The 25,045-nt window shown below is 54.8% G+C and overlaps 1 protein-coding gene across 1 annotated transcript in view; it reads right to left on the bottom strand.

Annotated features, from left to right (window-relative positions):
- Window positions 1-2,772: 2,772 nt before the first annotated feature.
- Window positions 2,773-25,045, bottom strand: part of IGF2R (insulin like growth factor 2 receptor) — a 102,951-nt gene continuing 80,678 nt past the window's right edge. The window contains exons 35-48 of the mRNA XM_049654536.1: window positions 24,647-24,865; window positions 22,501-22,650; window positions 19,990-20,151; window positions 18,565-18,772; window positions 18,075-18,221; window positions 16,835-17,069; window positions 15,952-16,088; window positions 12,849-12,963; window positions 11,744-11,890; window positions 10,934-11,121; window positions 9,106-9,292; window positions 6,463-6,615; window positions 5,299-5,368; window positions 2,773-4,624 (exon numbers count right to left, since the gene is read on the bottom strand). Coding sequence (XP_049510493.1) covers window positions 4,208-4,624; window positions 5,299-5,368; window positions 6,463-6,615; window positions 9,106-9,292; window positions 10,934-11,121; window positions 11,744-11,890; window positions 12,849-12,963; window positions 15,952-16,088; window positions 16,835-17,069; window positions 18,075-18,221; window positions 18,565-18,772; window positions 19,990-20,151; window positions 22,501-22,650; window positions 24,647-24,865 — 2,535 coding nt within the window. The 3' untranslated portion in view covers window positions 2,773-4,207. The remainder of the gene's footprint in view (window positions 4,625-5,298; window positions 5,369-6,462; window positions 6,616-9,105; window positions 9,293-10,933; window positions 11,122-11,743; window positions 11,891-12,848; window positions 12,964-15,951; window positions 16,089-16,834; window positions 17,070-18,074; window positions 18,222-18,564; window positions 18,773-19,989; window positions 20,152-22,500; window positions 22,651-24,646; window positions 24,866-25,045) is intronic.

Raw genomic sequence — 25,045 nt, 5'->3', positions numbered from 1 at the left:
CGTCAGGGAGGCAGCTCACTCCCAAGCGGTTCAAGAAAGTTCCTCGTCCTGTTGGTTCAAAATCTCCGTATGTTCTGATTATCTCAAAATTAAAAAAAAAAGAAACAGAAGCCTGAAGCCGAAGGTCACAAGGTTGGTCTGGGACCTGGCCCTCTGCTCCTTCCAGGGTGCCTTCTGGGGCGCTGCACCCCGTCGTGTGGCTCTCCAGCTCCCCACTCTGTCTTCCGGGACAGTGCCGAGAGTGGCCGTCAGGTCTCCCCAACCTGGCCGCGAGCCCATCCGGGGGCTCCGCGGTCTCGCCCCGTCCAGGGGGAATGACGGACGGGCCATTTGTGCAATCTCGTTTTCCTCTGACGCTGTATCAAAATAACATTAGAGGTAATTTTTACGGAATTTGATTTGCAACCTGGTCAAAACACAAAACGGAACAAGAGGTGAAGAAATGGGAGTGGACGTTCACAAGCCTAACTTTGGTCCGTCCCCCTCTCTTTAAGAACACAGGGTGTTTCCCCCAGGACTCCCTCCTTCCGGGCTGGCAGCCTGAGGCCTTCCAGGGTCTGGGCCTCAGCCCGTCTTCGTTCCTTTCTCCCACCAACGCGGGCCCTTCCGCAGCACACGCTCCTTACCGTGTCGTCCACTTGACATCTTGAATCACAGGCCTGCTTCAGCCTCGCCTCTGCCATCCGCCCGATCGCCGTCCCTCGGCCTGCGTGACGGGGACACGGCGGCCAGCCCAGCACCCACAGTGGCCCCCCCGACGCTTCCTGTGGGGAGGGGACCATGCGCTCAGTCCGCTCTCCCGGGCCGCACGGCAAGGCTAGCCCGAGGGCGAGGCTCACCCCAACTCAGTGAAGCACACTTGGAGAAATAAGGTGTGTGAAGGCACCTGAGTCGTGGGGGAGGGGGATTTATTTAAATTGAACCTCATCCGTAACACGCGCCCCCGACACGCTCCCTCCCCCCTTGTGACTGTAGGACCTGCACGCCCATCGGTTCTGTGACTCACACAAAGGATCAGGCTCCCCAAAGTACAGTTTTGTTATTTTCTTATTCTGTTTCACTTTATTTTATTTCAGTATTTTTACCAACAGCAAAAACAGTCTTACCTTTAGGTGGAATTTTGCATTTATATTAAAAATCTTGTGTGCCGGGGACCTGGGCGGCTCAGTCAGTTAAGCATCCGACTTTGGCTCAGGCCATGATCTCTTGGTTCGTGGGTTCGAGCCCCACCTCAGGCTCTGCGCTGACAGCTTGGAGCCTGGAGCCTGCTTCAGATTCCAGGTCTCCCTCTCTCTCTACCCCTCCCCTGCTCGTGCTCTCTCAAAAATAAATGTTAAAAAAAAAAAAAATTCTTATGTGCCAATTAGGAATTTCAAACATTTTTTTTTAAGTTTATTTATTTTGAGAAAGAGAGAGAGAGAGAGGGGGGGGGGGGAGAGAGAGAATCCCAAGCAGACCCCAAGCTGTCGGCACTGAGCCCGACACGGGGCTTGAACTCACGAACTGTGAGATCTCGACCTGAGCCGAAATTTAGAGTCTGACACTCAACTGAACGAGTCACCCAGGTGCCCCCCTGCCCGCCCCCCACCAGAGTACTGTTTTAAACGCCCAGGTGGAGTCAGCCTTCCTGCCGGGTCGTCGTGTGCGCCATATGACCTCAGTGGTTGGCGGAGGAGGGCTGGTTTCAACTGTTTTTAAACGTTCCGAGTAAGAACAGACTTCTAGACACGGGTTTTCCTCAACACAAGGTTTGCCTACATCGTGCTCATCCCCCACTTACTCCACTTCTCTGCCGTCCTTGGACAGTCTCCAAAGGGCACAGAAAAGTTGGCTGAAAGGACACTGAGTACCAGGGCTGTACTCTTATCAATAAAGTCACTTCTGAAGACATCATAGTTCCTATCTGCCATCAGGGCGCGTTTTCCCGCAACTACGTGCCACGGCAAGGACGGGGACTGTCTTCCGAGCCCAGGGCTAGCTCTAGTCCAGGTTCCTAAGGGTCAGAGCGAATGCCCTCACACACACGGGGCCACCTGTCACCCTCCACCTGCCGGCCACAAGCCGCGTGCTCGGCAGGCAGCCAGGGGTACAAAGACCCCTGCGGTCAAGTTCACCAACAGGGCCAGCGCATGACTGCAAGTGGCCTTTCTGACCTCCTGCCCCCTGCCTGAAGTGGGCTTCCTGTGTCTTAGAGGGAGGGGGTGCTGGAAGAACAGCCCTCCGGACACAGTGCCCGAGCACCCGTGACTCCTGGGCGGTAACGCACACTTTTGTAAGACCCAAGTGTCAGGGGCAGAAGAAACGACGTCGACGAACAAATGAGGGGAAGGGAGGGAGAGATGTTGACTCCGAGACGTCTGCTTGCCGCTGCAACTTTCTGCTTTGTCCGCTTTCCCACTAGCGTCTAGGAAGCTCTCATCACTAGTCGGGGTGACGACTGACCAAAGAGAAGCCACCCCCCCACTCCCGCGACACACAGGGCGGCCCACCCCCGTGCCTGCCTGCAGTGCCGGAACCTGCACTCCCACGTGCTCGCTCCGGGAACCTGGGACTAGCCGGAGGTGCGCTTTCTCGCAAGGAAAGATGAAATGAGACCTGCCCACCGGAAGGACGCCAGCGAGCGCACGGTGGTGCTGCACACGAAGGGCCAGGGGGGCCCCGCGGCAGGAGCCCAAACGCGGGCATCTTCCCCAACGGCACAGAAGAACAGACGGGCGGCCAGGCTCGGCAACGCGCTGGGCAACTTGTAAGGACAACGCAGTAACACCCGACTAATAATTTATCTTTTATTGAAATTGTTGAATACTTTATATTACAGTAAATTTGATTGAAAAAAAATGAGGAAAGAAATCAATTTTAAAAAATACACTCATGTTGAAATCAAATTAGCCAGCCAAACGGAGTACAAACCAAGGAACCACCGTAGGGTGGTTTTCTCAGTACATGAATACCACTGAGTCTATGTACAATTCTAGAATTCGAGAAAAGTCATTCATTAAACACTTCGAGAAAGGTGCCAACAGCGAGGGAAGGACAGCTGCCCTCCAGTCCCGCAGCACCGAGAGGCCGACCCAGCACCCCCAGAGCGGGATCCCCAAGTGCAACGCTAGGGCGAGATGCTGGCCCATCGGCTTTCATGCAATTTCCGTAAGTCACGCACTGTGCAAATTAAGGCTTCTTATAGGTCGGATGGTTGATAAACACTTTTTTTTTTTTTTTCTTAAAAAAATAAGCACAGTAAAGGTGGTATCATGAGAACCTGAAGAGGTGAGACCTATCCCCCAAATCTGGAGGAAAGTTATTTTCTCTGACATCTCAACTCCATCCTCATACACACACAAAAATAATCTTTGGGTGGGTTGTTTGAATTCACCAGCCGGCGAAAGAAATACTGATAAGTGTGCTCTGTGCACCTAGGATTGAAGATGTCATGCAAAACGCTGCAGCCGTTACTGACTAAGGGCAGAGAGCAGGCGAACCCTCCAAAGCCTAGGCACTCGGGGACCCTGCACATGCGTGTGCGCGTGCACGTGTGTGTGTGCGCGCACGTGCGTGTTCCCTTAAGAAACAGGAAGCAAAAAGGAAGGGACAGATTGGAGCATTCTAACTTACAGGCTACATTATTGACCAGTTCAAAATCTCATATGGACTTTCCTAGCACACCGACAGCTTCCCCTTCCGACCGGGGATGAACCACCGTCACCCCCGCTGTCACGAAGAAACTGTTGGGTTGTTTGTTTGTTTTTTTTTTGTTTTGTTTTTTGTGGTTTTTTTTTTTGTTTTTCCTTTTTTGCAAACCTGAGTAATTGTCAAAGTCAATAAATAGGAGGAGAGAATTAAATGCTAAAATATAATGGTCAAATACCCCACAGGGCCTAAAGCAGCAAGGGTTTTTCTCGAATACACAGCCCTCTGTTCCAAGATGCGTCTGGCCCGGGCGCACGTTACGAAGCGCACGGCAGCCATGCTTCTGAGGACTGGGGACAAAACCCGGGGCCCTGCACCGCCCCCACGACAGGGGCAGAGCCACGTTCCGAGGACCGTAAACCTGACCTCCTCACCCTCTCCCCCATCACAAAAACTCTTCCCTTTTGAGACAGTTCTTGTTAAAGGCAAAAATGATAGAAGCATCATCGAACTGAAGTCTTATTTGGTTGGAGGTGCTCAGCGACGCCACGGACCCGCGTCCCCTGTAGGCGCCAGGAGACTAGATGTGTAAGAGGTCCTCGTCGCTGTCGTCGTGGAAGGACGCCAGGCTGCCGGGCTGTGCGGGCTTCTGCTGTGCGGGCCTGGGCCTCCCTCTGCGGGCCCTGTCCCCTCTCACCAGCACCCCCGCGCCATCCGCGCTCTCCCGAAGCCCCTTCCTCTGCGCGTTCCTCCCGTGCTGCACGCTCGCTGACCCGGTCCCCCTGCCCGCCTGCACTTTCACCTCCGGGATGGTCAGGACCTCGTCCTCGCTGTCCTGGTCGTCCCCGTGCAGGGAGGTGAGGGCTTCGGCCTTCACGGACTTCGTGGTAATGTGGCCGTTTTCCTGCCCTTCCTTCCCGGGCCTTGGGGTCGGCACCTGGATCTCTTCCATCAACCACTCGGTTTCGTTCTCATCCGCCTCCTCCTCCTTGTTCACCTGCCAGGGACGAGGCCACACCCTGGAGCCCCTCTGAGGCCCCAGGCCACGCCGCTCCTCTGTGACCCTCCCTTCCGTGACCTGCCTGAGTTGGGGAACCCCTTCCCTGCTTCCCGGGTCCCCCACCCGGAAAGGAAGGGAAGGCTGGCGACCGTCGGCTCCCGCTTGGACCCCACCAGGCAGCTGGTGTCAGGCTGGCAGGTCACCGGCACCCAGGGGACGGGAGGGGCCGTGCGGCACGAGAAGCCGCAGGGGCTGGATATGCCTGTGTCTGAGCGAAACCTCTGAGGACGCAATCTGGCTGGAGGACCGAGAGCCACGAGCACGCGTGTGCCCATCACCCGAACAACACCTGTCCGGGGGAAGTTTATCTGAAGGGACTCATCAGGTGCCAGATGCACAGACACGTTCGTTATTTATTTAGTTTTTAGAATAGCCCCCAAAGTAGAAGCAACTGAAATATTAAATGTTCTGAGAAAACCAGCCGCAGCCGCGATGATAAAACCTGAAGGCAGAAAGGACACGGAGTGCGCTCGGGTTCAGAGCGACAGCTGACCTTTCCCTTTTCTCCTTCAAAAGGCCTGTGGTGGCGTCTTCCTCGTCACAGGCTGACACCATCAGGGCACAGACAGCTCAACAGTGGGGCGGGGGCGACAGGGGTGACGGGACGTTACCTTTGAGTATTTGTAGGACACGCTGGCACTCCTCCTGCAGCAGCTGCTCAGCCTGCTAACCACCGTCTCCCTGCGGGGCGGGCAGTCACTGCGGGCGGGACCAGCCGGGCAGGAGAACCGCCCAGCCAGCCCTCCCCGCCCCCTCCGCAGCCCTGGCATCTCGCGTGCCAGTCCTCCCGGCCCTCCCTGGCCCCGGCCCCTCGCCCACCCGCCCCTCCGCAGCCCTGGCATCTCGCGTGCCAGTCCTCCCGGCCCCAGCCCCTCGCACACCCGCCCCTCCACAGTCCTGGCACCTTGCGCATCTGCTCACAGAGAAGCCTGCAGCCCCCACAGGCACATCCCTCCATGGCACGGGCACGCTAAACCCACAGCAGCTGGGTTATACACGAGTTCAGTGAAAAGAACACTTTGGAAGCAGACGGAAGTGGATTCGAAACCTGCTTCCTCTCTCAGTGGTCTAGCAAAGGCAAGTGCAAGTTACCCACCGTGGGCTTCTGCTTTGTCCTGTGTGACTATGACAAGAGCACATATTCCTCCCACCCCAGGGCTGCACGGAGACATGCGCCAAAACTCATGCCCAGACCCTCGGCCCGGATTCTTCGTTCCAGTACCTGCCTCTCTGGGCCGGGACAGCCACACTCAGGACTTCTGGACGCCCTCTCCCACCTGCCAGGGAGGACCACGCACAGGGCTCATGGGCCCTGTGCCTCATTCACACACCACACGGAAATGTGGTGACAAGCCCTTTTACCCAGAGACCGTGAGCCAAGAAGACGGCGTCATGCCTGGCACATGGTAGGCATCTAGTAAACGGGAGGAAGGGGAGGACCGTGTAGAGGGGTCAGCTGATCAGAAGGAAGCCTGCTCATAAGAGGTGCTCATTTGCTGTCTCTTAGGACACATTCAGAGACCAACATCCTAGAAACAGGCCAGGCTTAGTGCCTGTGCGGCGTCTCCTACACGACACGACCACCAGGGCCTGACTCGCACGCCTGGGAGTCAGACGGTCACCTCGTCCCAGAAACGCGGACGTTTACACGACTTCGGAGACCGTTTCCATGGTTGACACACACACACACACACACACACACACACACACACACACATCCCAGGACTCGACCTTGAAGCACTGGCCTCGGGGCACACCTGCTCCCCTCTCCTTACCTCCTTTCCTTCTTGTAAAGCAGCAGGGTCAGCAGACAGCCAGTGAGCGCCACGAGCAGCAGGCTCAGCACAGCCCCGACCGCCTGGCTTCTCTCCGACAGCCCCTTGTGCTCCTGCGTGTCCTCGCCCGCACCGTCACCATCAAGGCCCACCCTGAAAGGAAGCCACGTCCTTTGGCGGCGTGCCACGGCAGCCACAGCCGGAGCAGCTCCCAGCCCGGGGTGTGGAGAACAGCAGGACGGGGTCCTCAATGACACGGCGGCGGGACCGGAGAGCAGGTGGAAGGCACCGCCTGGAACCACGTGGGCAACTCTTACGGAGGAGCGTGGCCTACTCTGTGGCGGCCAACACCCCCCCCCCCCCACCCCGAATGGCTGCAGGGCACAGAGGCACCTGGGAGGCCACAGCAGGGATAAGCCGGCAACACTCATCTTCCCAGGACCACAGCTCCCCTCCCTGGGGACAAGCAGTCACCGCCGGGGGCAGGCTTCTGTCCCCGCCACCTCGTCTCAGGACACACCGTCGGTGCCTCATGAGGGCTGAGGGAACACGCACGGGACACGGCTGGACACAACACAGACGCTCCATCCGGGCTGCCGCGTCCGGGAGGCACATCCCTGGACCAACACGACCGCCCCTCAAGCAGCTAGGACGGCACGAGTCCCGCCCACGTGTGGGAAAGAGCAGCGTATTTCTATGACCTTAAACGCTCAAGGAAAGTAGTACAAATTAACGAACACAAAGCTAGAAAAACCACGACGGACCTTCTGCTCAGAGAACCAGATGTCCGTGTAGTGACCGGACACTTCCGACCCTTCGTGCCTGCACTCAGGGCACCTATAGTAACAGAATCCTCTAGCCAAGTTCTTCCCGCCCTGGAAAGGCAGAGAGGCAGGCTACAGGGACTATACGGGCTGCTTGGGAGGAGAGAAGGCAACTGATGGGCCACACCCGTGATGAACTGGAGGCTACAGGTGCAGATACGGTTCAGAAAACTTCTTGATTCAGACTGGGTCAGAGGGCAACCGACGGCTCAACTGCGTGAGGATAACTGCACCCATCAGCATTCAGCCTGAGCCAAATAATCCGGTTCCAAACCGGACGACGACCTCAGTGTTCGGTTCCAGCGTGGAGGCACTGGCCGCTGTGTGCTCGAGCGGGGAGGCACTGGCCGCTGTGTGCTCGAGCGGGGACGCCCCCACACGTGCTCTGCGGACCCCGAGGGACAGGAGTTCGTTCAGGAGCACCTGGGACGCACCCCCGCGTCCCAATGGGAGAGGCGCATCGTCACTCACTTCTAGGCGTGTCCTCACTGCTACTTTTGGGTTCTCCTGGGAGCCAGGAATCATTTTCAAGTGTGTTTTAGTTTGCAAATGTATTTCTATTTTTCAGTTAATTTCTCATTACTGGTTCTTAACTTCACTGTGTGTTTTGCGTTTTAATTTTTTAATGTTGATTTTTGAGAGAGAGAGAGAGAGAGAGAGAGAGACAGAGACAGAGACAGAGCATGAGTGGCGGAGGGGCAGAGACAGAGAGGGAGGCACAGAATCTGAAGCAGGCTCCAGGCTCTGAGCTGTCAGCACAGAGCCAGATGCAGGGCTTGAACTCAAGAATCTCAAGATCACGACCTGAGCCGAAGTCAGATGCTTAACAACACAACTCTGTGTGTGTTGTTTATACGGCACCAACGTCTAGAAATTTAAGACTTGCCTTGCGTTCATGTTCCTGGAAAACTTCAGACAAAGCTGACTCTTTAAAAATGAAAACTCATGTAAGATCTAACAGATGTGATCTGGGACTCCTCCCACTGTTCCTACCACGGTTTCTAGGGACTGCAGAGAAACATTCCTTCAGGACACAAAGGAAACCAGTGCATGGCAAGAACTCCTTTTTGTCTTGATTGTAGTCTCAGACAGAGACTGAAAACGCTTCTGTAAGAGAAGGACCTGGATGAAATGGGAAGAAAACAAATCCAAGAGGAAAGCAAGCTGTAGCACTTTGTTCCAGATGAAGGTCTCTAAACCTGACAGTGAACTGGGCAGAGGAGCAAAGGCCCTGGGGCACAAGAAGAGAGAGTTCCCTGAGGCCACACAGAGGCCAAGATCACCCTTCCCTTGGCACAGAAATGCACATTCCCACATGCGTACGCAAAACCTGGCCTATGCCTGATCTTCAAACTCTGTAGAACAAGTTTTCCTTCGTCCAAACGTAAACACTACCTCGCTCAAGGTAAAGCGACCTTTACCATATAATAATCTGCACTGGAACCCAAGGAAAAATGCGCTAGGAACACAAAGACGAGGCTCAGCATCGGCCTGCCGTGAGGCAGCATGGGGGAGGCCGGAAAGAAAGCGGGCACACTCAGGCCTCGTGCGCGCCTACTGGCAGATGGGGGTGCTCTGGGAATGGTGGGCGGTGGCGGTGGGGGAGCAGACAAGGGGCGACGCTTGGACAGCCAGTGAGGCCGCGTGCTGGCCGCGTGGGGCTTGCCTCTCCGGTGTTTGTGCACACTTGAATATCCCCACACTAGGTGGGGCAGAACACACACAAATACGTGCTCGAGCTGAGTCAGGGGAGAGCGGGTTGGCGTGCGGCTGGTGAGCGTGCGCAGAAAGGGGAAAGCGGCCCGGCCCGCGCACTCACCCTAGGGGACACACGGCAGACGTGTACCAAGAGAAGAGATACTGGCAGTCGGCGGTCTCGTGGCTGAACTCGGGGATCCCGTCCTTCACCAGAGGGTCACAGTGGAAGAAGATGGTGGAAGACACAGACTTCGTCTTATCCTTTCCACACTTAGAGGACGAGGCAAACACCACATCTAGATCCCCGTCTGTCAAAAAGGAAGTATGACACAACCACACAACGTTACCATCGACATTTCAATGATGTCCTCGTGGTCTGTAAAACGCCCGCACAGACTTAAGATCTCACGTAAAGGGCCTTCTTCAAAGGTCTCACATGTACGCGTTCTCACAGGCCACCTGACACTCCTTACAGGGCCCCCCGCCTGAAGTCCGGGAGCAGGAAAGACTTGAACCTTGACCCCAGGAGAGGTCTGGCCTTTGTCCTCAGTTCACAGGATTCAGAATGGGGACTGGCCACGTGGTACCCGCTCATCCGGAGACTGAAATGGACCAGATGGGGAACCAAGCAACCGGCGGGCCAACCAAACAAGCCTCTGTGATGGAACCACAATAAAACCCCTGGACACGGAGACGCGAGCTTCCCCGGTTGGCGACACTCCGTGTGTACGGTCACAGCCCGATTCCACAGGGAGAGGACGACGGAAGCATCTGGCTCCCTCCTGGATGTCACCCTGCGTGCTTCTCCCCTCCACCAATTGTCATCCTTAACGGTGGCAGTAACAGCTCTCAGTGAGTTCTGAGTCCCAGCGAAGGACCAGACCTGAGGGTGGCGGGGGAAGCCCCCCAAAACTCCCACTCGGTGTCAGAGGTGAGGGAGCCTTGTGCGGACGCTGCCCTCCCCAAACTTTGCAGGTGGCTCAAACTTCACAGTGAGCCACCGCTGGACAGCCACCGGGTTCCGTGTGCGAGGCGGTCACGTCCGCACACAGGGAGCCCTGAGCCCCGGCCCGTGCGGGCTGGGCTCGGGAGGCCCCACGTGTTCTCACGCATAACTGGCTGAGGCAAGGCCTGAACGGACTGTCCCACGAGGCCGGCACGCGGGCCCATGTCCACAAGCTGATGGGGGAGCCCGTGGCAGCTTCCTACTCTTGCCGTCTCGAATGAATGAAGACTCAGGAAGAGATTCAATCTGCACTTCTTCATGCAACGCAACAAGTGGTCTTAAAACTAAACTTACTTTCTAGTGCTGGTGAATGCAGAAAGCGACAAGGTCTAAAAGGGGTTTAATTAACCCCGAATAAGTAAATGCGCACGATGCGCACAGGTACGAGTAAATCCAACCCAGAATTGCTAGAAAAGAGAACCGCGGGGGTTACTGCTCCTTGGTGTGGAATCACGAAAGCAAATCAGGCTGACGTGACGGGTACCTCCGCCTTGCCCGTCGGGCACGGCCAAGCGCGGTGACGCGTGCACTCAGCGTCCGAGCACGGAAACACGCACTTGACCTTTTAAAGACTGTTTATCCTTTCTTTTCATCCTTCTGACAAATGTAAAATTTCTCATCGTTGTGTAATAGCATCTGAAATTGCGAAGTAAAGAACACGACTAAAACCACATCAAAGGCAGTTCTGGACGCACACACTTCACCTTCTACACCCCCACCTCACACCCCCTGGCGCAGACCAAGTCTAAGGTGAATTTTACCTACAGTGAAACGTTCATCTTACACCTGTTCGACCCGTCTTGATGAACACGTATCAAGACACGGAATCAGACCAGGGCTTCTGCTTTAAAATGTGGCATTTCAACAGAAGGGTGTTAGTTCAGGGAAAGCGTAAGGCCCTTCCAAGGAAGCGGGACACGGAACGTTAATGGAAAGCAATTACCTTGAACGTAGTACTTGGTTTTATCAGAAGTTCCAACTTTCCTGCTGAAGTGTTGGTCATTTGGTTTAACCTGGCAGATGTTGGCCCCAGAGCACGCCGGGTTTTTGGAGCTCGTGATGGAGGAAAGCTGGATTTCATACAGGTACTTGTCCCCATTTGTCCTCATGTCCCCAGAGGCACTGAACAGCCTGAAGAAATGGAAAAGACAGCAATGGCTCCAGTCCTTCAAGAAACCCATTTACTAGAGACCCAGACACCTGTGAACAAGCACAGGGCCGCAGGACACTGCCCTTCTCCACCTTGGCCAGCCTGGGAGCCCACGAAGACCCCCGAGGGCACCAACTTGCCTCCCGCCCCGCGCTCTGGGCACCGGTGCGCCCACAGCACACCTGCTTCGCTTGCCGCGGGTGCAGCCAGCACATACGGCCACCTGACCTCAGGAACGGCTCCGGGGACACTGCTGGGACACTCTATTTTCACAAACCAGTAAGCCCAGGGATTCCTGATCAAAAACTCTTTCGGGTTTCAGCTTTGCCCCCTGGGCTTATCAAGAAGTGAAGGAGAAGGGGTGACTTTATTTTTACACTCAAGAGAATTCACCATCTTTGGTGTTAAAACTTCATAGTTGAGTAATGCTGTCCCTCAGTTTTAAGCAAAATAGGACATCTACCTAGAAACAGTAACTAACACACACAGGCCCATTTATCTTGCGGCTCTCCTCCTCCACTCCCCCCCCCACCGGGAAAGATCTAAATTGCTGGTTTAATTTTGAATACAGTTCAGTGCTCAAAAGGAAAATGTTTCACTTACTTAAAATAAATATCTCCGAGGCTGAAGCTCTTGCCATTTCTAGGGTTGGTGATGGTCCCGTTCACCATCCGCACCTCCTGGGGCTTCACGGCACAGGCAGCCCGAGAGTCCCAGCTGAAGTAGTAAGTGCAACTGTCCAGGTCGAACCTGGAAGGAGGAAGCATGGGCTGCGGTCACGCCCAGCCACACACGGGGGCGGCTGCGACATGAGGCCTCTCGTGCTGGAAAGAGGCTCACTGGCTTTCAGGGCTCCGGTCAGTCCTGAGCCCTGGGTCCCTGCAGAAGCACCCCGCCACCAAGCCCTCGCCACCCCCACGATGGGTGCAGGCAGCTCTGGGCTAGCGAGGCTCACAGGACTTTTCTCAGCAGCCTCACAGCAAAGATCCGGGAACACCGGCCTAGCGAGGAAGATACCGTACGGCTCTCTGGCAACGTGACAACGTTGGGCACCGTTCAGCGCGTTGTTTTCGTGGTGTTAAATTCAGAAACTGTGCAACATCCAAAAACTGGAAAAATTTGCTCGTAAATTTCTGAACTTTACTTTGCAAGCTTTTTCAACTCATATGTTGATTCCATCCTCGTACGATTCCCAGCTCCTGCCTTTTTCAAGCCCAGCTTCCGGAAGAATCATTTGTTCACAAACAGCAGCTCATACGCTCCCTCTGTTGGCCAACTCCTCCTAATGCTAGTTGCAGAGTTGCCTGGAAAATTCTAGTGTCATCCAAGAGCATCCCGTGTGCCAGCCCCACCTGCCTGGGGATCTCAGACAGGCCACCCGGACAGCTGGACTTAAGGTGGCGCCAATCGCTACCCCTCTGGTCCTATGACGATGCTCAGGGTGGAGGCCGGATACCACCTTACCTTGTGGCTTTAGTCAAGTGACCGTGTGCCCCAGCCCCCTTTCCGGGAAATCCCTCCTGGTGCAGAACAGCCCTGCACACTACAGGACATCGAACAGCCCCCTCCCCACCGTGGCCACCCAAACACCCTTTCCCTGCACGCACGTTTGCACGCCTGCAAGTGAAAACCATGGGGAAAGATGCTGATGGGCCCCCAGTGCACTCTCTGCACAGCTCCCCCGTGAGGCCCCGACCCTCTCTCTCACCTCTTGAACGAAGGTCTGCCCACTGTCTTTGCACAGGTCAACTCGATGACGGCAGAGGCGGTCTTATTCTCCCCACACTGATAACCTTTTGAATAAGTTACGATGACTTTGTCACCTGAAACACACAAATAACGGAAGTGACGTCGTTCCTGGTTTATAAAGAACGAACGTCCGGCTCTCTGAAGACTCCTGAGTCCTCCACTCCGGGTTCCCAGCTCTGCCAAGCTCGGTGACCGCCTCCCGGCTCACAACACACCTTGTGTGGCTAGAGAAGACCTGGGTCCAAACCCTAGCATTCCTGCTCACTGGCTGCCTGACTCCGGGCTGCTGAGCCTCTAAGCCTGTCTCCTCACCTGCGCCACGGGAACACCTTCCAACGAGCAGCCGAGTGCCCGGCGCCATGTGCTCACAGAGCAGGACCCCAGGGGCAGCGTTCGCCACTGCTCCAGTTCTGTACCACTGCAGGGTTGTTCTAGGTGCCTTCCCGACACATCCCCCCGTCTCAGCACCCCAGTGGTAACGGGGCAGGTGCCGGACCGACAAGCACAACGAGGAAAACCAGACCCAGAACAACTCTGTTTTTCTCGGGTCTTCCGGCTCTGTGTCCAATCTTTCCACTGCTGAAAGGATCGAGGATAAAGAAAGTGACGAGACCTTGACGAGCAGGGTCTAAGAGGAAAGCGAGCGCTTGCATTCAGCTGCAAGTCGCACAGAAGCCAGCGTGGCCGCCAGTTCAAGTCCCATGCTGCTGCCAGCTACCACGTGTGGCTGCCCAGTGCTGTCCTGGTGGCGCCCGAGCCCAGCCTGGCTCGGCAGGCAGACTGTGGCTCAGGGGCACAGGGCGGGGCCCTCACAGGGGCACCACACACGCTGTAGCCCCGGACCCTCACCCACGCGAGGCAGGGGACACGGAGGAAACGTGGGCCTCGGCACCAGCTTCCCCCCCGCTCTTCCACACGCAGGGGCCCAACCGCTCGGCCGAAAGCCCAGGGCCCTCAGCCCTGCCCCGATTCAGAGCTGTTACTGGATGGACTTGTATTAAACACTGAGCTTCTATGCTAAATAGTGGGCTCCTGTGTAAAATTTTGGAAGAAAGAGTACTGCTTTAAAGAGAAATTCTTTTTTTCTTTCTTAATTTTTTTATTTGAGAGAGAGAGAAAAAAAAAACGCAAGAGTGCACACGCACGCAAGCGGGGTGGAGGGGGGGCGGTGGAGACAGCGAGTGAGCGAGCCCTAAGCAGGTTCCACGCTCAGCACAGAGCCCAACACAGGGCTCGATCCTACAACCCTGGGATCTTGACCTGAGCTGAAATCAAGAGTCAGATGCTTAGCCGACTGAGCTGCCCAGGCGCCCCTTGAAGAGACATTCTTAAACTGCTGGAGCATGAGGCCAAACAAATGCACATCTTACTGTAGACACCCCACACTACTGGGCAGTACACTTGACCTCCCACACCTCATTGCCCAACCGGTGACACGAACTCTAACCCCAACCCCACGAAGCTGCTGAGAACTACACCTGCAGACAGCACAGTTGTAGGTAAGCGTTAGCTCCTGGGACAGACGGCCCATCTCCCCGCCCCAGATGGGTGCAGCCCCTAAATGAGGGTGGCAATCACTGTGTCTGTCCTTGGACAGCTATCCTGTTGGGACCAAAAGGGAAGGTCTCACCTGGCGGGCTGGGGACCAGGACACGTCTACTAGCTGAACCTGCAGTGAGGGCTTAACTGTTCAAACCTGTCAGCCAGCTGCGGGAAACTCAGGCGAAGGCTGCTCCGATATCCGCGTACAACCGCGAGACCGCAGAGCAATGAGCCACCCTCAGCCCCCTTAGGGAGCCGTGGGGAAACAGCAGTGAGTCATGGGACGGCTGGCCACTCCGGGGGACTCCACCAACCTGCAGAATCTGGTTTGCTTCTAAGACTCACAGTGGCTCCCGCAGAATTCCCTGCCTCTTTTTCAACAGCTCACACAAACTCGAGTCACCCCTGTGATTTAATCAGGACAACCCGGGGGCCCCTCTCTAGTCCAACAAGATAAGGGTATTTTTCTTTACTGGTCCCCCTAATACACCCCAACTGACCCCAACTGTATCTACCTGAGAAAAATCTACCTTCTCCTTTTATTTTTATTTAAATATTTATTTAGAGAACACACACGTGCACCCGTGGGGGAGGGGCAGAGAGAGAGAGAGAGAGTCCCAAGGAGACTCTGCATTTTCAGCACAGGGCCCCCCACGTGGGGCCCAATCCCCACAAACCCACAACTGTGAGGTCATACCTGAGCTGAAATCAAGAGTCGGATGCTTGACCAACTGAGCCACCCAGGCGGCCCTACCTTCCCCTTTTAAATTTTTTTTTTTAATGTTTATTTATTATTGAAAGTCAATGAGAGAGTCTGAGCGTGAGCAGGGGAGGGACAGAGGGAGAAGGAGGCACAGAATCCGAAGCAGTCTCCAGGCTCTGAGCTGTCAGCACAGAGCCCGACGCAGGGCTCGAATTCACAAACCGCAAGATCGTGACCTGAGCCGAAGTCGGACGCTTAACCCACTGAGCCACCCAGGCACCCCAGCTACCTTCCTCTTTTAAACAACGAAAGACAGAATCTTTCACTAAACAACCATTTGTAAGATGAATTTTCTACAAACACTATTAAAAAAAGCTTCAATATTATTATTACTTTTCTAAACTGTTAAGATATTACAAAAACGTACCCCTGAATTATCTTTGCCAAGTTCTTGTGTAACCATTCAGCTCTCCCGAATAAATGCTTGCACGTGTTTATGCAGACTCTGTGCTCAGCCCAGAGCTGGAGCAGGGATTCAGCAGAACCTTAACCACTGTGACCCTCTCGGGTGGGGGAGGATGTTCGCAAGAGAGCCGAACCCTCTTGAACACACCTGCCAGGACGTGCCACCTCAGAGAATGCAAAGCGGTGCTTACTCTTATGTTCCAGGAGTTACTGGAACGCCGGACAACCATTGGGAATTCTATCTGGCGTTTCAACTGAAGCCCGTGCTGAGCCTCCTGGCCTACGAGGACGCCTTTTCCTTCCCAGTTCTGATGAGACACCTGTAACCATGCACAAGGACCCAGGGCCTTACCTATGACGTCCAGCTTCTGCGTGTGAACGAGCCCCAAGACCTGGACGACACCAGATGCACTCTTTTTGCAGATGCTGGCTCGGTCCGAGCAGTCGAGGGGCCCTTTATATATTTTCTGGCACAGATTTATATAGTACCTGTAGAACAGCACAAAGGGATGGGGGAGGGGGGCAAGGTTAGTCTTGCACCCCTGGCACACTGGGGTGCAGCTCCGTCACTTTCAGAAACGGTAATCGTTGTGATAACCAGGTATGCCAGAGCACCTCTGAAGACGGCACTGAGACAGAGACTATCCGGTTACTGAAAACGGGAGCGCGTCAACCAGGCCAGTGGGGGTGGACCCTGAGACCGTGCGGTTTAGAAGGGCTTTCGGGTCGGGACCAGCTGCGGCCCAAGTCCACGTCCCCGCCCCAGGCTGAGGACTTCCTGATCTGGGGGTGCCGGGCAGAGTGGGGGCCGTGCACAGAGCAACCACCACGGCTCACAAACCCCGAACCACACAAGCCCAAGGGGTTCGTGCCAAAGAGTTGAGAAAATCAATTCACCCCCGCCCCTCCCCCCCCACCACACACCCCCAGCAGCAGACAGAAGCCCCTTCCAAACATGATGCCAATCGAGACTCTGTGTCCGGCCAACTGCTGATCGCCAGCTTCTGGTTCCAAAGGCTCCCTTTCTGTTCTCCTCTGCCTTCCAAAGCGGCCACGCCCACTAGGCCGGACACCAGCGGGCTGTTCCCTAGAGCCCAGGGGCATTCAAGCCATCACAAGCACCGGATTTCCATGACGGCCCCAGCTCTGGGGGGACACGAAGGTGGACTGCCATGTGCCCATCGCCATCAGGCCCGAGAGAAGGTCACAGCTGACAAGAGGTGGCGGGTACTCACGAGACTCCTTCGTGGACAAAGAACCAGGAGCCGGTGAGCGAGGACAGCAGCCTTAAGTCATAGGTTTTGTGCTTCTGGATGAACTTGCACTCCATCTTCTTTGGGGGGCACACAACTTTCGTTTTCCACTCAAATGTCACCTCACAGCCACGAACTTCACTGAAGACCTGTGGCCTCCCAATATCAGCGTCCTCGTCACACTTGAAGATGATCGCGGACGTCCGGTGGCTGTTTGCTGGGGGCGCAGCACGCGGGAAAGTCAGACCGTGGCCTGGTCCCGCACCGGCTCCTCCCCTCCCTCCCCCCCAGCTGCGTTGGCCGGCCGCTGCCCACACGCCAGGAGCAGAGCTCATCCTGTTCCGTTCGCCCAGATCCTAACCCGAAACAGACCAAGACCCCTCAGGGCACAGGGTCCCTTCCTGGGTTCGTGACCCCGCGGACCGAGCTCCATTCCCCGTGGACGGACACTCCACATTCGATCACACGTGGGTGAGAACAAATTAAAACAGCAACAAGATACCTCTAATCACCTAAAAACGTGTCATCCAACAGACCAGGAGAAAGATCCTGTCGCAACAAGCCTCCGAACAAAACTGTATCAGTCCCCTCGTGAATTTAACACTTAACGCTCTTTGTAGCATCTTGTCCCTGATCACTCACGACAACTGATTTTTTATGCATTTTCTCATCACTTCCTTTGAGAGCTCGTATCTGTGCCACACACATGAGCAGGGTTCCCACATCCCTGGTCTCCAAGCATCGCCAGAGCAAGGCCGCGATGTCCGGCTCATGCAGAACCCCCCGCCCCTGTCCTGAGCCTGCCCCCACCCCCAGCAGACAGCCAGTGGAGGATCCCCCCCACCCCGACCCCGCCCTTTCTGATTACTGCCACCCTGCAGACCTGTGACGAGTGAGATTCTAATAAGCACGAATGTGCACCATCAGTGCTGAGACCCGGTCCACGGACACAGATCCCTGGAGCGAGCGGGCCTCGCTGGCCCCCTGACACCTGCACGTCAACTGTGCTCTACTGAGGTCCACATGCACGGTCACGTAACACGCCCCTGGAGCAATGAGACACGTCCTTTCTCTATGGGAAATAGGCCTGATGTGGAAAAACTACACACAACAAAATTTCTGCATTAACTTGGACACCCACAAAGGCGCAGGCACGACACGAGCCTGGGAAGGACACTGGCTACGGGGCAGCCTGGGCCCGGACGCATGCTCCGCTACGTACAATGTCTGCAGAAGCCCCACTCGTGGTCTCTATCGTAGTCCGCGGTGGTGGAGCACCAGAGCTTCGCCCTGCCCTCCAGAACGCACTCGTCGTAGCTCTTCCCGTTGAATATGAAGGGGAACACACAGGGGTCACCTTCCTCGGTTTCTGGAACAAAGAACACCTGTGAGACCCTGATGACCGGCCCGACCTCGGCTCCACTCTCCTCGCTGGGCACGATCACCTGGCGATGCTCAAAAGGATCTCTGACGGGAGCAGTCACCCTAAACCAACACGAGGACCACAACATGACAAGCGGCTCGCAGGCCAGAGTGTGTTCAGAGTTGCCCAAGCGCTCACACCCGGGGCTGCCCGGGTGGAACACTGCGTGGTCCGGGCCAGGGGTCAGCATTCACAGCATCTGGAGTTTCGTGCCTCAGTTTCCTCCTGCTGCCAGGTCTAACACCACATCTCCCAGGACCGTCAAATGCATCCCGCTACGAAGATTTACCTGGAGGACAATTATCTCCATTGGCATAACTTAAAATGACAGCTTCGTCCTGGTGCCTATAATCCAGTCTCATCGACGCCAGCCGTCCAAAAGATGCCCCCTTGGTCCCAGAAAGCAGGCAGACACCTCCGTCCTTACAGCCTCCTTGCTCCGGGCCCGCCGCCGCGGTGCACACCCCCACGCTGTAGGTGCGTGAGTCCCGAGTCACCTGGACAGACAACACCACGTGTGGCTGTCAGTGGCTCTCAAGACAGAGAGGAGCCATCGCTGCGGGGAGGTGCACTCGTGCAAGAAAGCAGGGGCTGCCTGTGGGCTCTGCATGGGTGCCTCAGTGCTAACCTTCCTTCTCTCCAATCCTGACCTCCCCGCGCAGGGCAATGCCTTACCCGCTGTCTGGACGTTTCCCTCCAGCCACTGGAAGGACCCACATCTCCCTCCACTCCCAGGCCCAGCCTTCCTCCTCCTCCCGCACACGGCTGGCTGTGCTCCGCAGCCGGGCCTCTGGCAGGGAGCCATCCACAAGACCGCGGGCTGCTCATCCCCTTCCCGAAGCCCCAGCTCCCTGCCCGCAACGCGGGAATGGTGAGGACTGAGTTGATGGTCACTAAGTGGACACGGCGTAATTAAATATGTATCTTGCCTTCCCCGCCTGGCCCCCACCTGCACACCTGTCACACCTGTGCAAGGTCTCCATCACAGGAGCCAGGGCCCTGGGCTCACTGCTCACCAGCGACCATCCATCGCCTGGGAGGTGCTGGGATTTGGTCGGCATGGTCGTCAGTGTATGACTCAGTAACATCTAGATCACAGGCCTAGAGATGTACGGTCCTCCAAACACCAGTGATCCAAGATGCCCATGGCTTCGTCAACATCAGGCCCACGACACACAGGCCAAGAGTAAGACAAGCCACCCCCTCCCCCACCCACGCAAATGCATCTAAATCAGGGGGACATCCTAGCTCCCTCTGTCCATTACCTCTGCAATCAGTGAAATAGCTGCCTCTTTATCTTGAAGCCAGGTTGCAAGGAGACACGAGGGAAATTCCACGTGGCCTCTGCCAGGTTCGCTACACCTGGCCCCGGCCCTGGCCCTTATGGGGCACATGGTCACACGCCCAACCCCAAGCAGCCTCCTGATCTCCGTTGTGTCCTTTCATCTTGACAAAGCCGTAAGGAATGAAACTCTGAACCATGGAGCACAACTCAAGCGTTAGCCGTGACTGGTTCGCTGCACAATCTGGAATCCCTGACAGGCTAATCCTGTGCATCCATGAGCGGGGCTGAGCCCACTACCCACCCCCGCCCCCCAACACACTGTGCCTCGGTGGTCACAGGTGTCCTGCTACTTAAAACACAAGTGGCTGTCAGAAAGAACCCCGGCCGCCGTGTCCCCAGGGCCGCCGGGCTCTGGCTGAGCCGCATCACCTTGAAGGGGATCTTGGAAAGGCTGGACAGGTTGAAGCTGTAATGCAGCTGCTCGTCGGTCAGGGAGCAGCCGTCCACCCGCACTTCGTCGGGACAGACCAGTGGGGTCTCCCACCCAAACACAAAGTCACAGTCACTGGTCCTCAGCAGCATGGGAACTCCCTGTTCAAAAGGAAAGCCACGAGAGTTAAGTACAGCATCCCCCACACGGCTCTGTGTCCCAGCCAGCGCCAGAGAGAGACTCCTGCTTCCGGGGGCTGCAGGCGCCACCCCTGCCCCCCCCCCCCCCACCCAGCCACAGACGCGGCTGTGAGGCCACTGGGTGCTCTCGGTGACCCACAGAGGCTTCGCTCCAGGGGGGAGGGACAGTCGCCACCACCAGCTGCAAGGGACCACGGCTCTGCCCTCACAGCACCACCGGGCAGCCGTGCCCACACACCCAGGCCCCCTCGCGACCTCCAGTTGCCCCGCACTTGGAGACAGTCTCCGTGTCCCCACTAGCAGTTCTTCCAATGTCAGAGGAGGGTGTGAAACAGACCCTGCCTGCTCAGAGGAGGCCGGGAGGCGCTCCAGTTCGCTCGCGAGCAGGGTCTCTGCTCCGTGTGTAGCAACTGACAGTTTTCATCATGAGGGCCACACACAACTCGGCCCGACTTTCCACAGGCCAAGTGTCCTGAACTCATGTGTCTATGCCCTCCCTCGCTCAGCAACAGCCACAAAAACACAGATGGGGCAGCTGGTCAGGAATCTCGGTTTTAGTTGCTGCCGAGCATCTGTTTTTCTATGAACATAAATGGAAAAAATATTCCCGTTTAAGATAAAAACCACGGGGGAAGAAAATCTCTTAAAGATCTTCCCAAAATCGAATGCACATTTCGTGTGAGATGCCTTGTTTCTAAAACCCAGTAAGCACTGCTCACTTTCAACCCGCTGCTGCTCTGAGAATCGGAGAGACCCCCGTGCGTGCACTGGACCACGTGCATTCAGCTTCAGCACTAAGCCGTCACACCTTCTCTACGTGGCGTGTGAGATAACCAGGGCTCCTCAGGAGAGGTGGATCTTCAAAAGACCAATCCCCTCTGAAGAATGAAATACCAAAACTGGAAGCCTTTCTACAGATTAAGCCACACTGCCTTCACGGCGGAGGGTGCCTGTTGAGACACGCCCACAAGCCCTCGTAAACGCACACAGTATGAAGAGATAAGAAGACTTTGTTGATCAGAGCTCCGCCCTGCCTTGAGAACTCAGGATTACCGTGACAGTCTCGGGACAATGTGAACAGTGACGTGTCCCAGGTGCTTTGCGGCACCACATGGGAGACGGCCCAGGCGGCAAGGTTTGCTTCTTCCCTCTCAGTTACCACACTGTCCCTCCTCATCAGGCATCAGGCTCCGGCCGCGTCACTTCCTACCGCTGTCAAAATACCTATGTGGCAGCCAGAGCTCTCTTTCCCTTACAAACCTGCGACAGGCTGAGAAATCAGAAAGGTATCCTACTGAATTTACAAGACGCGTTCCAGAACCATAATCCATTACCTGAGCTCCTCGGGGCAGATGAGCTTTATAATTCATCGGCTTCAAGATGTTAAAAAGCAATTTGAGACCTTTGTTTCTATTACCTACCCCCCACACATACACACAGAGTACTAGAATCAAGCACATGAATATTTCTGCAGCAAAATGTATGAATGTTCTCCTTATGTGGACAAATACCACAAGTAGCCTCCCCCCTTCATGCAAGAGGATTGGGAGTTTTCTGAGCTCTACAGACTTCAGAAGCACAGATAAGGGGCTGTGAGGCCGGGCTGCCTACAGCAAAGAGCTCTCCACCTGAGCAGAAGGCGGGGGTCCCAGCGGCCACTGCAGGGCTGCGGGAGCCAGGCAGCTCTGAGTCACTATGATGGAGCCATGATCCATCCATTTATCTCCTATTCGCAGGTAGAAGTCAAGGGTAAATGTATGCAAAAACCCTGTGCAACAAAATGGTACTAGGGGTGGAAGCCAGTCTCATTTTTAAATGCATGTAAAACAGAAATCAATAACCTCCTTAGAAGTAACACCTACAACTGTTACAGCTGTTGTGATTCCGGAGATCTTATGTTTGCTAACTTCTAAATTTGGGGGTCGCATCCTGAACGATTACAGCCACTAAAAGTCTGTCTGACTTCCCAATGAGAACAAAATCACTAATGTTACAGTTTTTAAGAAGGAAAAAGAAGCTGACACTTTTACACGCTGGTGGGCCAAGTTGAATGCCACACCTCGGCTCACATGCACTTCATGTTTTTACATCACAGTGAGCTCGCTGGGCAGTCTGCCCCGTTCATTCAGGATGGGCTTACTCACTGTTAAATTAACGGTTTTAAATTATTCAAGGCACCACTGACTAACCTATGACAGCACCCGTTTTCAGTAGGGACATCCTTAGCTCTGCAGCACGCTTTCGGGACTCACAGCTTTGGTTCACTGGTCCAAGCTTCAGCCCCCAAATTGTGAACAGGTGCACACTTACCATGCTCACGCCTCTCTTACAGTGAAATGCGATCAGGGAGGTGTAGTTGAAATGCTTGTCTGCTAGGCAGGGAGTACTACTTTCAAAATTCAAGTAAACTTCATTAGCTATGGGGTTGAGTATCGGAGGTCCTGTGACTCGACCAATATCCTAAGCAAAGAAAAAAAAGCAAACAACATTTCAGGAAATTGCTCCCTGTGTTAGCAGAATAAGAGCTAATACAGAACTGCAAATATACAAGCTCATCTGTTTTGAAACCGAGTAGCATCTAAAGAAACTCAGTTAACGGCAACTCACTTGACAAGTCTTGATAATAAGCTGCTTGGCAGAAACTTCAGTTGGCCAGCGGTTATCAGTTTCCATCCTATAGTTTATAACATGATTCTATCTGTTCTTTTTTTTTTTTTAATGTTTTATTTTTGAGAGATAAAGAGAAAGACAGTGCCAGCAGGGGAGGGACAGAGAGAGAGGGAGACACAGACTTCGAAGCAGGCTCCAGGTTCCGAGGTGTCCGCACACAGCCCGATGTGGGGCTCGAACCCACGAATCACGACATGACCTGAGCTGAAGTCAGACACCCAAGCAACAGAGCCACCCAGGTGCCCCACGACGATTCTACTTCTAATCACGGTCAATTTTCAAAGACTCCAGGCAACAAGAATTTCTCTCTCCAGTCAAATCAAGAATGCTGCACTGTCTTCTATCACCTGATGGTATAAGGCAGGAACCCACATCTCTGCCCCCAGCTGGCTCATCTCATGCCCACCACTTCACTGGGATTGCCCGTTTCCTCGGCAGTGCCCCTCAGTACGTCCTCGGGGAGGGCACAGGAGTGTGCCCCACGACACGATACTGCTTAGCACGGCATCTGACACACTGGCTGCTCAATAAATAGTTCTGGGCAAATAAACACATGAATGAAGGAAAGGTGAACAGCCAGGAACGGTGTGTACGTGCGTGATGAGTGTGTGAGCGAGCTGCGATGCTCTCGTTCACCACCATGGAGCACATTCAGGCCACAACTCCTGCTCCACGTAGAGAACTTACTACAATTTTTAATATCTGAAAAAGGGTAGCCAAGCAGGAAAACACAGCAAATCCGACCTCTCAGAACGTGATTCACACAAGGGTACCGATCTGTACCGATCTAAGATTTGGTTCACCCAGGCCCAACGTTTCTCACAGAGCTATGGACTTTGTGTTAAATTCGTATCATGGCCAATTTCCCCCACCCGCTCCCGACATTTCTTCCCAAATGCTGCAGATACTATCCATTTTTAAAAGGACATTTATGTATCTTACAACAGGACTATGTAAAGCATACAGATAAAAGTATAGAAATTGACCCTTTTGAGATGCATCTCAAATAAAAAAAAAAAATGTAGCAATAAGGGCTCCTGGGTGGCTCAGTCGGTTGAGTGTTCGACTCTTGATTTTGGCTCAGGTCATAATCTCAGAGTTTGTGAGTTTGAGCCCCGTGTCGGGCTTTGTGCTGACAGCACGGAGCCTGCTTGGGATTCTCTGTCTCCCTCTCTCTCTGCCCATCTCCCACTTGTTCTCTCTCAAAAATAAACAAGCACCAAAAAAGGTAGCAAGGATTTGATAAAACCTGAAGATAATTCATGCAAATAATTTTTTAAAAGCCAAAGCAATACTAAAAAGGGCTAGTTTGAGACCAAAACTTTCAAGGCAGGGTGGTATCCAGCAATTAGCAAATCTGCTCTTGCCCTGAATAATGCATCTTCCAAAAAAAGCACTCACAGGTCATAAGCATGTTCTTCACACAAGACGTGCACTTCAAAGAAAGAAGCCACGCCTTCTCCGTGTTCTTTCTTGCCACTTTACATAGAAGTTTCTAGACCAGGGTCAACCCGGAGACTCCCAACACGATATGAGCAGCCCGTGTATCCCCGCGTTCACGCTGTCTTCCACAGCTCAGAGACTCTCTGGCCGCGGTCAGCAGCCGCCAGCTCAGTGCCCAAATCCTGACATCACTCTTCCCCTGCTGGTCCCAGAACACACACAGCCCCAGCTCATCTCTCCATTCTTTCTGCGTAACCCTCCACTGAACGCAAGAAACACGATGCGGCAGTTACGGTTAAAACTCTCGCAAAGCTTGTCTCCACCTTGACTTTCCCATACTCACTATGGGGGCACCGTCAACGGGAACCTTGCACACAGCTGCCCCGGCAGGACAAGCCACCCCGTGCATGGGGTTCAGAGGCTGGCAGATGTTGATGTAGAAATCGGGGCCGGTGTCAGAGGTGTCGTCCTCGCTCTCGTCATATGCCTCGTAGCCCCCCGTACGGTGGATGAGTGGGGACAGGTCAATAATGGAGCTTCCGTTCCTCACAGAACATTCCGTCTGTCACACAGGGAAGACCTCGCTGGAGTCTACAGTGACATTCTCCTAATCTCCACTCAGTTACCCACGGGAATTTAAAAACTGAACAGAAAAAGCACGAAATATGGATGGATGTCCCCGAATTCTCGGTTATAGAACACTGGGCACCTTCAACCGTTCACTGTCGCGACGACCACGGCT

Source organism: Panthera uncia (assembly GCF_023721935.1).
Source record: "Panthera uncia isolate 11264 chromosome B2 unlocalized genomic scaffold, Puncia_PCG_1.0 HiC_scaffold_24, whole genome shotgun sequence".
In the NCBI taxonomy this organism is placed as follows: domain Eukaryota; kingdom Metazoa; phylum Chordata; class Mammalia; order Carnivora; family Felidae; genus Panthera; species Panthera uncia.
This window is presented reverse-complemented; position numbering and strand designations above follow the sequence as displayed.